The following is a 14,769-nucleotide window of genomic DNA, read 5'->3' on the forward strand; positions in this document are numbered from 1 at the left end:
ATACGTATGTTTTGTTTGTCGTACCAGTTGGTGTTGTGATTACGTGGGCTGTTGATTTTATATTGAGCAACGGAAATCGTGTGTCAAATTAATTGTAAAGGATATTTCCTAGCTGTGAATTTTTTTGGAAGATATTGTAATTCTGTAGCTAAATTGTCGTGCAAAAAACTGTATTTAATACCGTTGCAGACCTATTAAATACAGGTGATGTGACTGAAAGTGTTGTTTTGGGGGTTTGATGGCACATAAGCTGCTTTGGCTATAAAGTGCCTATTCAGTTATTACATGAATATATGAGAAATTCTTGTAATATCAGAAATTAGATATGATTAAAGACTCCAATTTGCTTCAGAAATTTGAAAAATTCAGGAATATTTGCATCATCACCAATGACATTCTTTAGAGTTATTGGTTTCCGAAGGTTAACCAACAATAGCAAGGTCGTATTTCTGTCTTGTTTAGTATGGGCATTCAATGAGAAAGCGTTTAACAGTCATATTTACAGAACAATGTGGAAACTGGGGTGAATTGGGGTGGATCATCTCCTGAGTAAATGAAGGTGAGTTAAATAAGTATGACCTATTCTTGCTCTTGAAAGGACTATTTCTTCTCATCTTGATGTACAGACACTGGAAAGCCAAATTTTAGCATCCTATATAAATTGAAAATTTATTATTTGTTTGAGAGTGCCAGAGTGCTGTCCATTCTGTTAGGCATGCACCATGTGATTTGTGGATAGTCTGATGCTGGAACAGTATTATTGGTTAAAATCTCAGGTAGTTGGATTTTTTACAGCTTTATTGGCCAATTCATTACCAGAAATTCTGGAATGATGGGATTCTTCCTCTTGCTCAGAATAATTGCCTGAGAGGGCATGAATTCAAATTAAGGAAAGACGGTTGTAGGATAGATGTGTAGAAGTTTGCCTTTAGCCAGTGGATGGTTGATTGCTGGAACAAACTTCCATCTTTTGTTGTGGAAGTTGATAGCCTAAATAAATAAAGCTCAACTGGACAGGTATTTGGATCAAACGGAGGGGTGAAATGGGAGCATTTTTTTTTTTTTTTTTTTTTTTTGGCTGATGCTGCATAAGCTTGCTTTCTTGCATCATATGCCTCTACTAATGCTAATGCTATGAAGTAGACCAACTGGATAATTGCATGAAGTTGTCTGGTATTTGATGCTTGTAGAATATTCTTTCCCCATTGGCAGTGGTAAGTGTCAAAAGTTGGTAGAAGAGCAGCAGTCCATGGTAGTTGAGTGCGTGCAATTTACTACTTGTTGTACAGAATGAATAGAAACATTCCAAACCTGCCTCAGTTCAGAAGGCGAAGACCAGCTGGTTTTACTACACTAGGTTTATTTCTGTAGAGGTTTCCTAGTGGCGTATTGAATAGATATGGCTGAAAGGAATACAAGGCACAATTTGTATTTTGACAGCATGCTTCAGTAACAATGTTAGTGGCAGCTCATGAGCGTCAATGTAGAGGCTATGAGCTGCCGATGTTCTGAATGCACCAAGTGCAATCCTCAAGGCACTGTGTTTAACTGAATCAAGCCAGCGCAGTGCACTTGTTCTGGCAGAATTATAGACAGGATTGCCATAATCAAGATGGGATCTGATTAACGCCCTGAATAACTGAAGCAGGGAGGTGCAATCTACACACCACATTAGAGAGGATAAAGTTCTTTAGTATATTTAACTTTTTTATACAGGAAGTACATACATTTTTAATATGGTCTAAAAAATTTAATTTGCTGTCAAGGATTAATCCTAGAAATCTGATGTTAGTAGCGACTGGGATGGAGACATTGGACATTTGAAGTTCAGGATCCGGATGAAGTTTTCGTTGTCTACAAAAATTGATTGTAACTGTTTTCTGCTGAAAAAGTCTATAGCCGTTGAGGCTGGCCCATTGTTGTATTTTATTTAGTGATATCTGAAGCTGTCTTTCAATAGATCTCATGTTTTGCAAATGGCAGGAGATGGAAAGGTCATCTGCATAAAGGTAAGTCTCAATTGTGTTTAGGAGCTGTGTAGTGATAGAATCTATTCTAAGGGCAAAAAGAGTACTGATCTCTGTGGAACACCTTCTTCCTGAATGAGAGTTGCAGAGAGGGCATGTTGGTATCGCACTTGGAATGATCTAGAATGTAGAAAATTGTGAACAAATTTGGGATGGTTGCTCCGTAGACCAAGAGCATAAAGATCACTAAGTATACCATGCGGTGTCAAATGCCTTCTCTATATCTATTGAAACCATTACTAGATGTTCAGGTTTAACAAATGCATTCTGAATGGAAAATTCAGCCTTGACCATGAGATCCAAGCATGACCTGTTTTTTTCGAAAGCCGTGTTGACTATGGTTCATTAGATGTTCTGACTCAATGATCCAGATGAGTCTACTGTGGACCACTTTTTCAAGGATTTTTCTGTGGCAGTTTGAGAGAGAGATATTGGTCTATAGCTATGGGGGTTGGATGGATCTTTTGCAGGCTTTAGGAATGCCAAAACAATAGAAGAAGCTGGATAAACATTTTCTAATAAAATACGGTTGTAAAAGAGCAGGAGGCATAAAGCTTTGTCATCAAAATGTTGCAGTATGACATAATAGATCCCATCTGGTCTAGCAGCACCATTGTGGACTGTTTTAATGGTGTGTAAACGTTCAGAATATTGCAGCGGTTTCTTATATGATAGAGTGAGAGTAGTTTGGAAGTTAATAGAATGTTGTTTTTTACTGTTTTTAATTCACTAGAAAGATGTAGTATAACTGATGCTGCTGATATTTCAGCAAAGGTATTTCCCAAAGCATTTGCTATATCCAAGGGACTTGATAGATCTCATCCATTCCAGGAAAGGATTGCAGATGGTATGGTTAGAAACTTACCAGATAGCTGTCTAATTTTTTTCCAAATTATTTTGCTGTCAGTGTTTCTGTTGATGTTGGACGCAAAGTGGATCCAGGATTCCTTCTTGACTCGCCTTTATATGAAACGTGCTTTTGCCCTTAATTTCTTATAATTTTTCAGATCGATTATGATTGGATATTGCTGAAACAAATTCCAGGCTTTATTTTTTGCTTTTACAAAAAAATTTGCTATTGTGCATTCCTCATTCCACCAATTATAAAGTTTTCAGTCAGGGGGATTTGATAGTGGTATTGTGTATTTGGCCACATTTAGGAGATGCGGCGTGATGTAATCTGTCACATCATCAATAGGCTGGAGACGGATTTTTTCCTCATCAAAGGATATTGATGACTGGAATTTTGGCCAGTTTGTTCAAACAAATTTCCATTTCCTGCAGGGTTGAGTTAGAGGAGTCTGTGTTATTAATATGTTGAATACAATTGGGAAGTGATCACTGCCCATAGGATCATTAACAACATGCCACTATGGTTGGGAGCAGTACTGCAGAACAAATGGAGAGATCTATTGCTGAGGTTTGTCCAGTTGGGAGCCGAATGTGAGTATGCACACCAGTATTGAGTAAGATGAGATTTAGTGCCTCTAAAAAACTTTCAATGAGTCAACCCCTTCTATTTAATTTAGAAGTGCCCCATAAGGGGTTGTGCCCATTAAAGTCTCCTAATATACAGAGAGGTGGAGGTATCTGTATGAAGAGGTCTTCGAGATCATTTAAACAATAAGTATGGTCTGGCTGTAAGTAGATTGAAACTAGTGTTATTGCAATATGGAGAGTTATACGAACAGCAACAGCTTCTATTTCAGTTTGAAGTGGAATATGTTTAATTGGGATCTTTGAATTTACTGGGATTGCCACGCCACCATGGGCAGCATTAGCTGTATTACAACCTTTTTGATAAAGGCAATAGTGCTTTATCGAAGGAGAAATTTGCAAGGTTAGGTAAGTTTCCTGAAGACAAAGGGCAACTGGAGAATATTGGTTAATTACATCAGGGATGTCATCTGTGTTGCAACGAAAGCCTCTGCAGTTCCATTGTAAAATACAAGGCATTATTTGTGTTTAATTGATGGAGCTGTATCTGACTGCTTTTTGAAGGTGACTGGCTTAGTACATTCCAATTTTTGTTTATCTTTTTTGGAGAAAACTGGCCGACTAGTGTACATTTCTTCTTCAGCATAGATTTCTAAAATAGGGTATTCCTGTATTGATGTGCCATCTGTGTCCATGGTTGTGTCCTGGATATTTTTCATTGCATTTGAGTTTGTAATATAGGATGTGGTAGCACTCTTTGAAAGAGGATTGTTTGTTTGTTTATTTGGTTTTTAGGAGCATTAGCAACTAAGGCCATATTGCTCCGGGAATATACGGTGGTCATTCCCTGACCTTTCCACATCCTCCGTATTTGGTGGTCACGGGCTCGAACGCCGTCTACAAGAAGTGTGTGCTACACACTGCTGCTCCTGCCCACCTGGCTATTGAAAGAGGAGATGCCACTGGTATTGTCAGAGGAGTATTATTTGCCTGATCTAAGAGTTTGGGTTGTTGCTTATGTATACTTGGTTGTTGTTCAGAGAGGATATTTCTAACCCAATCGGAAATTGATTTATTAGTGGAAACTGTGACATCAGTTTGAGTAGAGACTGTTTGATACTTTTTTACAGCATTTGAATAGGTTACATTTTTGTCTATAAGAGGTACAACTAGTTTTCTCACTTCTTGGAAACTGACTTTGATCTCAACCTTGTATTTTACTATTTTTTTCTCAGTTTTCCATTTTTCACATGTCTTGGAATATGCAGGATGATCACCCCTTTGCAATTTGAGCAGGTCATTTTTGTAGTCGTACAGTCACTTGTATGTGATCTGAGGACCCACAGCTAGGGCAGACAGGAACTCCTCTGCATACAGTTTGTGAGTGGCCATACTTTTGGCATTTATAACATCGTAAAGGATTGGGAATGTAGGGGCAGATGCAGCAAAGTGAATAACCTGCTTTTATAGAGGAGGGTAAGTTGAGTGTAATGAAGGTGAGAATAATATTTCTGGTTAACATAAGGTTGTTGTTGTTGTTGTTTTGGTTTTTTAGGAGCATTAGCAACTAAGGTCATATTGCTCCGGGATATGTGGTGGTCATTCCCTGACCTTTCCGCATCCTCCGTATTTGGTGGTGACGGGTTCGAACCCCGGTCTAATCAAGAAGCGTGTGCTATGCACTGCTGCTCCTTCCCACCTGACTATGGAGTCGCCCGGTTAACATAAGGTGATTATCTTTTTTAGTCATTATACGTTTTGCTTGAATTACATTTTGTCCCTGCAGCTCTTGGGTTATTTCCTCCTCTGTGACATTTAAAAGGCCCCAACTGGATATGACACCCTTAGATGAATTTAGGGTTGCATGAGGAGATATTTTTACTGGAATGCTGGCAAACTTTGTAAGCTGTAAAAGTTTCTCTGAATGTTCTGTTCGTAGTTTCCACCTTCTGATTGCAGAAGGTGGAAACTATGAACGTCTTCCGTCTTCTGATTGCAGTCTTTTAACAGTCTTAGGAGATACCGCAATCCTTCCAAATGTTTTTGTATTATGAAGGGAGACAGTTTGCTCATAGGCTGACTAGTGAGGGAGTGGAAAATTAAAAATGATAGGCAGAGTTGCTCCATCTGATTAGTCTTTTGTCTCTTTGGATGATCATTCCCTAAGTCATGGTCAAAGGAGGTGTCTGTTCTTGAGCTCGAAGGCTCTAACAGTGGATAATTATTTTTATCCATGATGGCTCCTTTTGGCCCCGGGGGTTTCTCTTTACCACCCAGGTTACTGGCCCCTCCATGCCACGGGGAGGCAGGAACAGTGCCGCTTTGTGGCCAAGCATAGAGTTAGTACGGTTAGTAAGGCTATCTAAATTAAAGAAAAAAGTGCTTTCCTTCTTCTGGGCTCTCTTCTTATTTCTTTTAAGAAATTTGAGCTACTTAACAGAAATTTTAATAAATGCAAGAGAAAACAAAGGAATACTCAGTCACTGGAGAGAAAAACACTCTATAAACGCTCAATAATCACTTGGCCATGGAAATGCTTGCCACCCGGGGTCTGATTGAAAGTGTAAATATTTCAATGTGTGTGTGTGTGTGTGTGTGTGTGTGTGCGTGTGTGTGTGTGTGTGTGTGTGTGAATCTTTTCTATAAATTTTGGTTCCAAGCTTTGTGCCTGCTTTGTACATTGTAAAATTAAGAAAACTAATCTTATTGTCAGCTTCTATTTCAAGGGTGTATAATCTTTCATGTATTGCACTGAATTTAATAAAAAGACTGTCAATAGTAGACTTGTCTCCTATTAATAACACATCATCAGCGTTATGCATATAAAGCTTAATGCCTGAGGGGAAAGATTGAAGTACTTGATGTTCAATAGTGGCTAGGTAAATTTCTGGTGGTGGTGGTGGGGGGGGGGGGGCTGAGATTCCTAGTTCCATTGGGAGTCCAAATATTTGGTCCTGGAAATGGAAGTGCCTAGCGTCAAATAAAACTGAAATGAGCTCTAAAATGCTGTTAATGCTAAGGGAAGTACATTTTGCCAAGATGTTGTCTATAACAGTTCTCGTAAAGATTGAAGTGTAAAATCGAAGTGTACATTGGTATATAAAGAAACAACATCAAAAGAGGCTAAGATGTATTCCCTAAAAATTGTGGCAGTATTTATACGTTCAAATATTTTACCATCGATATCTTGTAGTAAAGTTTCACTCCATTCTTCCAACCACAGTCTTCTCATTAACTATCCTCTTGGTCTCTCTCTCTTCACGGTTTCATATCTCTCCTTATTTTTATCATTTCTGTTCTGGAAGTAGGTCCTGAATGCATTATTCTTGATTTTCACAGCCTCTCTCATCCTATCATTCCACCATGGGGTTTCTTTCCATCTCCTTCTATTGCTTTTCCTTCCACAAACCTTTTGATCCTCTTCAATTTAGGGAATCTTAAAATTCCAACAACTGCACCTTAGTGTGCATACCAAAGTGTGGCTAAAATGAAACAAGAATCATTGCTTACCAATACCTTACTACTGCACATGTCAACAACGTTCATATCGTGCTGCAGCTTGTTTCTTCCTGTACAGATCAGTTTTTGTTTTGTTGCAATCAGTTGTTTTATTGAATTGTGCCTCTTTAAGTGAATCAGTGTTTTAACCCCTTGGCAGAAAAATAAGTGATTGCAATTTAGAGCAAAGAATTGTTATTAAAATTTTAGTGAAGCGTAGTAAAAATGGTGCAGAAATGTATAATCAGTATGATTCACAAACCAAGCGTCAAAGGATGCAGTGGCAAACTCTCTTTTCTTCCTGTTTAAAAGGAAAAGCAAGAATGTTTTGTTCGAAAATCAAGTCCATGCTTGTCATTTTCTCTGACTGTCATGGCATTGTTCATGAATTTGTCCAGCAGGGCCTTCCCAGGTTGCTATATGTTCCAACATAACCAGTGCAAGAATCATTTCCTTCATCTGTGGCTGCTGTTAATCTGTCAATATGTGTATGGCCCTCACCAAGCTAGCACTTTCAACCCACCTAACATGCTTCTCTCTCTTTCCAGGATCTAACTGATTGACAATTTTTCTCATCATGGAGAGCAAAGCTCTCAGAATAGAATTTTTCTCAATATTACCCTATACTTGTTAAGAAAATCACCAGATCTCCTACTCATATAATTAATGCCAATGTATACAACAATATCACCTTTTATATCCTTAAAGATGATAGCTGCCTCGTCAACTTTTGTCCCTAAAAACACACCTCGGTCCTACTCCATTCCACATATCCCTCTTATAGAATGCAGCTGTGATTCACAAGAGAGCCACTGCTGATGTCTCCCCAGCCAAAGTTTTCTTGCTACTTTGTGCTTTGTTGTTCTTGTTTAAAACATAATGCATATTATCTGGAATGTAATAAATGCCAATAACAAAAATGGAAATAAATGCCAGTGATATATATTAACAATTATGACTGAAGAAAACAAGCATGTTACAACTGGTTTTAGTCCACAAAGAATAAAGTACGTAGAAAAGAGTGATTACTTTTTTAATAATAATTATGATCTATATTCACAATGAAAATTCTTACCTCCACTTGTATATACTTCGAGTTGCCGATTAATGTTTGATTTATCAACCAACGAATGAAGGACGTTCAGTACACTGTGCACATTCCATACCTATAAAGCATAATAAAGATTAATATTTAGATTTTTTTGGCACCTTATCCATGTAATTTTTTCTGTAATATATGAAGGGGTACAAAAAGTTCGTATCCTGACCTAGATAAAACATCAGTAGGAAGACGCTGTTTTTAATATAAGTTGTCTACATATTCAATAACTAATATGTGAAATTTCATTCCCATAGGTGATTGTACACCACAGGTGGAATCCGGAATCTGAGAAAGGACGCTATGGTTGACGAAGTGGAGTATCGAGCAGTGATCAAGTCCCTGCATTTGCAGGGCAAGAAAGCTCAGGAAATTGACAAAGAAATGAAAGCTATGTGTATAAGCAGAATTGTCCATCCTATGACACTGTAAAAAAGTGGAAACGGGAGTTCCAGTGTGCAGGTGTCTTTGACGAGCCAAGAGAAGGAAGGCCGTCAACATCCACAGACAGACATGACATGAATTGTCACAGTGTAACAATTCATTTCATCGCAAATGCAGTGGGAATTAATTATGGGTCTGCCCACAGCATTTTACACGATCATCCGCACGTGGCTAAGGTCTCTGCACAATGGGTTCCAAGATTGCTGATGCCTTTGCAGAAGCAATGTCGAATGCAATGTTCTCGCCAACTGTTGGACTTGTGCAATGGGATGTTCAGAACTTTTTTGATCGGTTGGTGACAAATGACTAATGCTGGGTGTACCAGCTGTGTGGACGCTGCTTTGATTTGTCTCAGGAAGTCATCAATGAAGTGGAATCATGGTTTCAGGCAAAAAGTGCAGTCTTCTATGATCAAAGCATTAAACAACTGACCCATAGATGGGAGAAATGTGTTACTATATATATGGGGAAAGTACAGAGGAAAGGATTAAAGTTACTGTGAAGCTTCAACTTTCTAGGGCTATCATTTCTAGGTAAGGGTATGAACCTTTATAATACCCCCTCGTATTTGTTATTGTCCATTATATATATATTTTTTTAAATTTAAGTACACAGAATGGAATAGTCATGTGATCCAATTCTCAGTCTAATTTTTACATACATTTACCTTGCCATATCAGCCTGTCTATCCATAATAATTAAAAAAAAAAAAAAAGGTTCCTTATTCCACATAGAAACAATAAAATATTAGCAAATGTTATTTAAATTACAAGGTGTGGCTATTAAAAAACAAGACTGTTACAATAAAATATATATATATAAAGAAATATTTCATAACTACAAGTTATCACCTTCAAAATAACTGCTTTGGGCTTGAACACACTGTTCCATACATTTCTTCCAAGCACAGAAACATTTCTGGAAGTCATCTTTCATAAGCCCTTTTAAGACTTCAATCGTTTTTTTCTGAATATCATCAATGGACTGAATGGGTTTCCATAAGTACACTTTTCAATTTAGGGAAGGAGCAATAAAGACACAAGGGACCAGAGGTCTGGTGTACATGTTCACACACAGGGATTTGTTGTTTTTTTTGGCCAGAAACTGGTGAACAGAGAGGGAATTGTGTGCTGGAGCATTGTCATGATGGAGCATCCAACCATCCTCCCAAAAGAACTTTAAATTAGTGTGCTTGATTAACAGGCTGCTTCGGCAGGTCATATTCAGCCACAATAATTCCTATAATACCAAAGAACACTAAAAACTGTTTTCATTTTTGATTTTAACAGTCTTACTTTTTTTTTTTTTTGTCTGGAGGATTGTTTTGTCTTCTATTGCACTGACTGAATTTTAGTTTCTGGGCTGTACTGGAACAATCAACTTTCACTGCAAGTAATTACAGTACTCAGAAAGTCTGGATCTTCATTTTTCTAAACATCTTCACAAGCTTGGATACTTTTCATTTTTAATTCTTTGATCTTCATTCAAAATTTTTGGCACCATCTTGACACACATCTTTAAATTTCCAGTTAAAATTTGTATAACTGTTTCTTTGTCCATTTTCAGTTCTGGAGCAACCATTGTAAAGCATAAACGACAATCACCTTCTAATCAATGTCCTTACACAGTCCGCATTTTTATCAGTTTTCATGGATATCAGACAGCCTGGTCATTCATCACCTTTCACATTCTCACTTCCTTATAAAAATCTTTTATGCCATTCAAACATGTGAGCCTTTGACATAGTATCTTCTGCCAAAACTTGATGTAAACAACCCACAACTCTCAGTTGGTGTTTTCTGTAGTTTTATAAAAAATTTAAGGTTGACTGTTATTCAAATTTTTTCTCTGTCATTTTTCTCTCACACTTCAAAATCATAAGGTAATGAAAACTGGTATCACTGCAAAGTGAACGAGCAGGTTGGAATGTCACTTGGCAGGCAACTAGGAAAAGCTCCTGGTCAACTGCTGTGCCTTTGTTTCACAGGTGGCATAGCAGTGGCTGTAAAATGCTGTGCAGCCGACCGGGCTAGCCGAGTGGGTAAAGTACCTGCCCGGCAACCCAAAGGTCGCGGGTTCGATTCCCGCCTCGGGCTTGGATCAAAGTACTACAAAAACCTTGGGAGGTGCAATATGGCCACAGAAGCCGATGCGCCAACAACTACCAAATCAAAAAAAAAAAAAAAAAAAAAAAAAAAAATGCTGTGCAGTGTAGTGACCGCGTGCACAGTCTCATTATTTAATGGGCATACCTTGAAAATTCAAGAACAGCAATATAACCTTTCCACTAGTTCTGCTAGAATCAAATTTTCCTGTTAGGCAAACTGAAAAGAGCACATGTTATTTAATACTTGCAGTTGTCTAACCATTGCCATACCACAATAAAACTGCTGGCAAATGCTTTCGCTCTACATAGAGAGGGATAAATTGTTAATTCTCCAGTGAGGTTGGTTTAGTAGTTTTAAGTTTACAGGTGCAAAAGCTACTAAGACTATATTGTGCCTTATAAATAGTTATTAGCATTAGTAGTAGAATAATGATGCAAGCAAGCAAGCTTATACAAAATCAGCCAAAAATAAATCCCATTTCACCTATGCATTCGCTCCAAAAGTTTGTCCAATTATTCCTTGAATTTATTAAACTATGAACAACATATGGAAGTTTGTTTAAGCAATCAACCACTCGGTGGCTAAAGGAAATTTCTGCACATCTATTCTGCAACTATATTTCCTCAATACGAATTTATGCCCCCTCAAATGTGTAATCCGAGCAAGAGAAAGAATCCCATCAACACTGAGCTGCTCAAACCATTCAAAGCCTTATATAGCTCAATCAGACCACCTCGCAGGCACCTAGTTGGCAGACACTGCAATTTGCAAAACATAGGCCTTTATTGTTGAGAGCATCTTGTGTTCTCATTACTGATTGGTGAGGGAAACACGTGCTCTTAACAAAAAATCTCGATGCCGTTCTCTGTACTCGATCCAGCAGCTCTACATCCTTCCTAAAACGAGGACACCTAACCTGTATGCAGTACTCAAGGTGTTGTCTAACCATTGCCTTATACAATGGGATTTGTTGTTATTTGTTTTTTTTTAGGAGCATTGCAACTAAGGGCATATTGCTCCGGGGATATGAGCTGGTCATTCCCTGACCCATCCTCCGTATTTAGTGGTCATGGGCTCGAACCCCAGTCTAATCAAGAAGTGTGTGCTTTGCACTGCTGCTGCTCCTGCCTACCTGGCTACGGAGGCACCATACAATGGGATAATCATCCTCTTATCTGTACTAGCTAAGTTCCTGTATATCCCAGATAAGACCCCATGAGCAGCTCTGGCAGCCTGTCTGCACTGATCTGAAAACTTCATATCTAACTGCACAATTACCCACAGGTCTTTTTCATGCTCCACTACCGTGAGTGTAGTACCACACAGTTGATATGTTACTTTGGGGTTACTACCCACATGAGAAGATTTAACACAAGAAAAGTAGAACAAGCATTAAGGGAAAACAAAGGATTTAAATCAGCAGCCATGAGCAGTAATACAGAAAGACAAATGATAGTGAAACTGAAGAATAGCGATGGTGTACTTATAAACAGCAGAGAAGGCATAATTCAAATAGCAGAAGACTACTATAGAGAATTATACAAGGAGCGAGGGAATGATACCAGCAGTGGGGAAGATGGATTGCAAAGTAGCAACACATACGACATACCCGATATTCTTCCTGATGAGGTAGAACATGCATTGAAGAAAATGAAGAATCGGAAAGCTCCGGGGGAAGATGAAGTTACTGTAGAGTTGTTAAAATTGGGAGGAAGAGACATAACACAAAAACTGGCAAGGCTCTTCACAAAGTGCATTAGAAAAGGTGTGATACCTAAGCAGTGGAATAATGCAATCATAGTTTTGCTGCATAAGAAAGGAGATAAATCAGAAATTGGAAATTATAGACCAATTAGCTTGTTATCCCATATCTACAAGTTGTTCACAAGGGTCATTACTAACAGATTAGAAAGAATACTTGATGAGAATCAACCGAAAGAGCAAGCTGGCTTTAGGACAGGATTCTCAACTATGGATCACCTTCACGTAATATCACAGCTAATGGAGAAAGCAAATGAATATAAAACACCATTATGCCTGGCATTTGTGGATTATGAAAAGGCATTTGACTCCATACAGCATAAGGCAATGTTTCGGGCACTGGAAAGACAAGGCATAAATACCCCATATATTATGATTTTGAAGAAAATATATGAGAGTGCTACCTCCTTTATTAGACTAGACAAAGACAGTAGCAAATTTAAAATCGAGAAAGGAGTTCGACAAGGAGACACAATATCTCCGAAGCTGTTTACTGCTGCCCTTGAGGAAGCTTTCAGAAGATTAGACTGGTCGCAGAAAGGAGTCAATGTGAACGGAGAGTACCTAAACCATTTACGATTTGCAGATGACATTGTGGTCATAAGCCATGATCCCAAAGAATTAGAGGAAAATCTTAATCAGTTATGCACAGTTAGTAAGGATTTTGGACTAAAGATGAATATGGCTAAAACAAAAGTAATGATGAACAAGTATGCCACGGAAAGGGAAATAATGATTGAAGGAGCAGTAATTGAAAAGGTGGAGTCATATACTTATCTGGGACAAGTTATTAGCTGTAATAATGATAAATGGCTGGTAGTCAAGAGAAGAATAAATTTTGGATGGATAGCATTCAGGAAATATAGTCACATACTGAAGAGCAATATCCCAGTTTGTCTGAAACGTAAAATAATGAATCAATGTATACTCCCCACCATGACTTATGGAAGTGAAACTTGGGCACTCACCAAAAGAATGGAAGAGAAGCTAAGAACTACACAGCGAAGAATGGAACGAATTATATTGGGAATCAGACTGTTAGATAAGAAGAGAAACACATGGATTAGGCAGCAAACTCAAGTAAAGGACATTCTTATCAAAACTAAAGAACTAAAATGGTCTTGGGCAGGACACATAGCTCAAAGACATGATGACAGATGGACTAAGAAAATAACAGAATGGTACCCAAGAGGAGCTAGAAGAAAACCTGGAAGACAAAGGCGGAGATGGATAGATGAAATTCATGAGTTTTTGAGTAGTAAATGGATGGCCAGTGCTCAAAACAGAAGGAACTGGAAAGTTGCTGGAGAGGCCTTCATCCTGCAGTGGATTGAAAATGGCTGATGATGATGATGACTACCCACATGCAGGACTTTGCATTTGTCAATGTTAAACTTCAGTTGCCACTTCTCAGCCCATCCATCCAACTTTTCGAGATCCTCCTGCAACAGCGTACTGTCATTAACAACCTGCCAACCATTGTATCATCTGCAGACTTGGACATTAAGCCTGATATAACCTCAATATCACTAATAAATATAGATAACAACAATGGGCACAACACCGAACGCTGGAGAACTCCTCTAATAACATGAATCTATAAAGAGCAGTGTCCATTTATTACCACTTTCTATCTTTTCCCACTCAACCAACCCTTTATTCATAACAGCAACTTACCTTTAATGCCATACTTTTATGTGAATTTGTTCAGCAGTTTTTCATGTCCAATCAAATTGATCAAGCAAGATTTCCCCTTAACAAACACATCCTGTGTGTTTAACCAGTGACTCCATTTTTTTCCCCTGTTTGCTTACTCGCTTTGCTGCATCCCTTAATATAACTGGATAGAACCCCACCAACCCCCAGTGCCATACTTATAAATAACTTCAACAATTTCCCCTCCACTTTCCACTCAGTTATTACAAAATCATTTAGCTCCGTTAAATTTTGATAACTTCTAGCCTGCACTTCCGTACAAAATTCCTGATGTGTAATTTATATGCAAAATGCTTATTCAGTTTGTCAGCTACCTGAGAGGATCATAAATGTTCAAACCATTGATATCAAGAGGACGAATCTGATTCGTCTCCTTCTAGAGTTTACATAAGTGAAGAAGTCTTTGATGTTTTTCTTTGCATCCTTTGCCAAATATTTCTCATAATATGCCTTCGCTTGTCTAACCTCTTTTGTGACTTGATTACAGACAAGCTTATATTTACCATAGGCTTCTATGTGGCCTGATAATTTATATGCATCACATGCATTTTTGTTCTCTGCCACAAGTCTCATTAGTTCATCTGACATCCATTTAGGCCTAAACCTCGAACGGTATTTCTTAGTTGGTATGAAAAGCCTATTAGCTTCCAAGATATTTCCCTTGAAAATTTCCCATTTA

General features: G+C 38.2%; 1 protein-coding gene across 1 annotated transcript in view; it reads right to left on the reverse strand.

Moving 5' to 3' along the window:
* Positions 1–14,769, reverse strand: part of eIF3l (eukaryotic translation initiation factor 3 subunit l) — a 425,669-nt gene that overhangs the window by 232,954 nt on the left and 177,946 nt on the right. Inside the window, exon 9 of the mRNA XM_090377051.1 lies at positions 8,038–8,128. Coding sequence (XP_090233177.1) covers positions 8,038–8,128 — 91 coding nt within the window. The remainder of the gene's footprint in view (positions 1–8,037; positions 8,129–14,769) is intronic.

Source organism: Mastigoproctus giganteus, chromosome 7, assembly GCF_048544385.1.
Source record: "Mastigoproctus giganteus isolate SK-2022 chromosome 7, ASM4854438v1, whole genome shotgun sequence".
Taxonomy (NCBI): Eukaryota; Metazoa; Arthropoda; class Arachnida; order Uropygi; family Thelyphonidae; genus Mastigoproctus; species Mastigoproctus giganteus.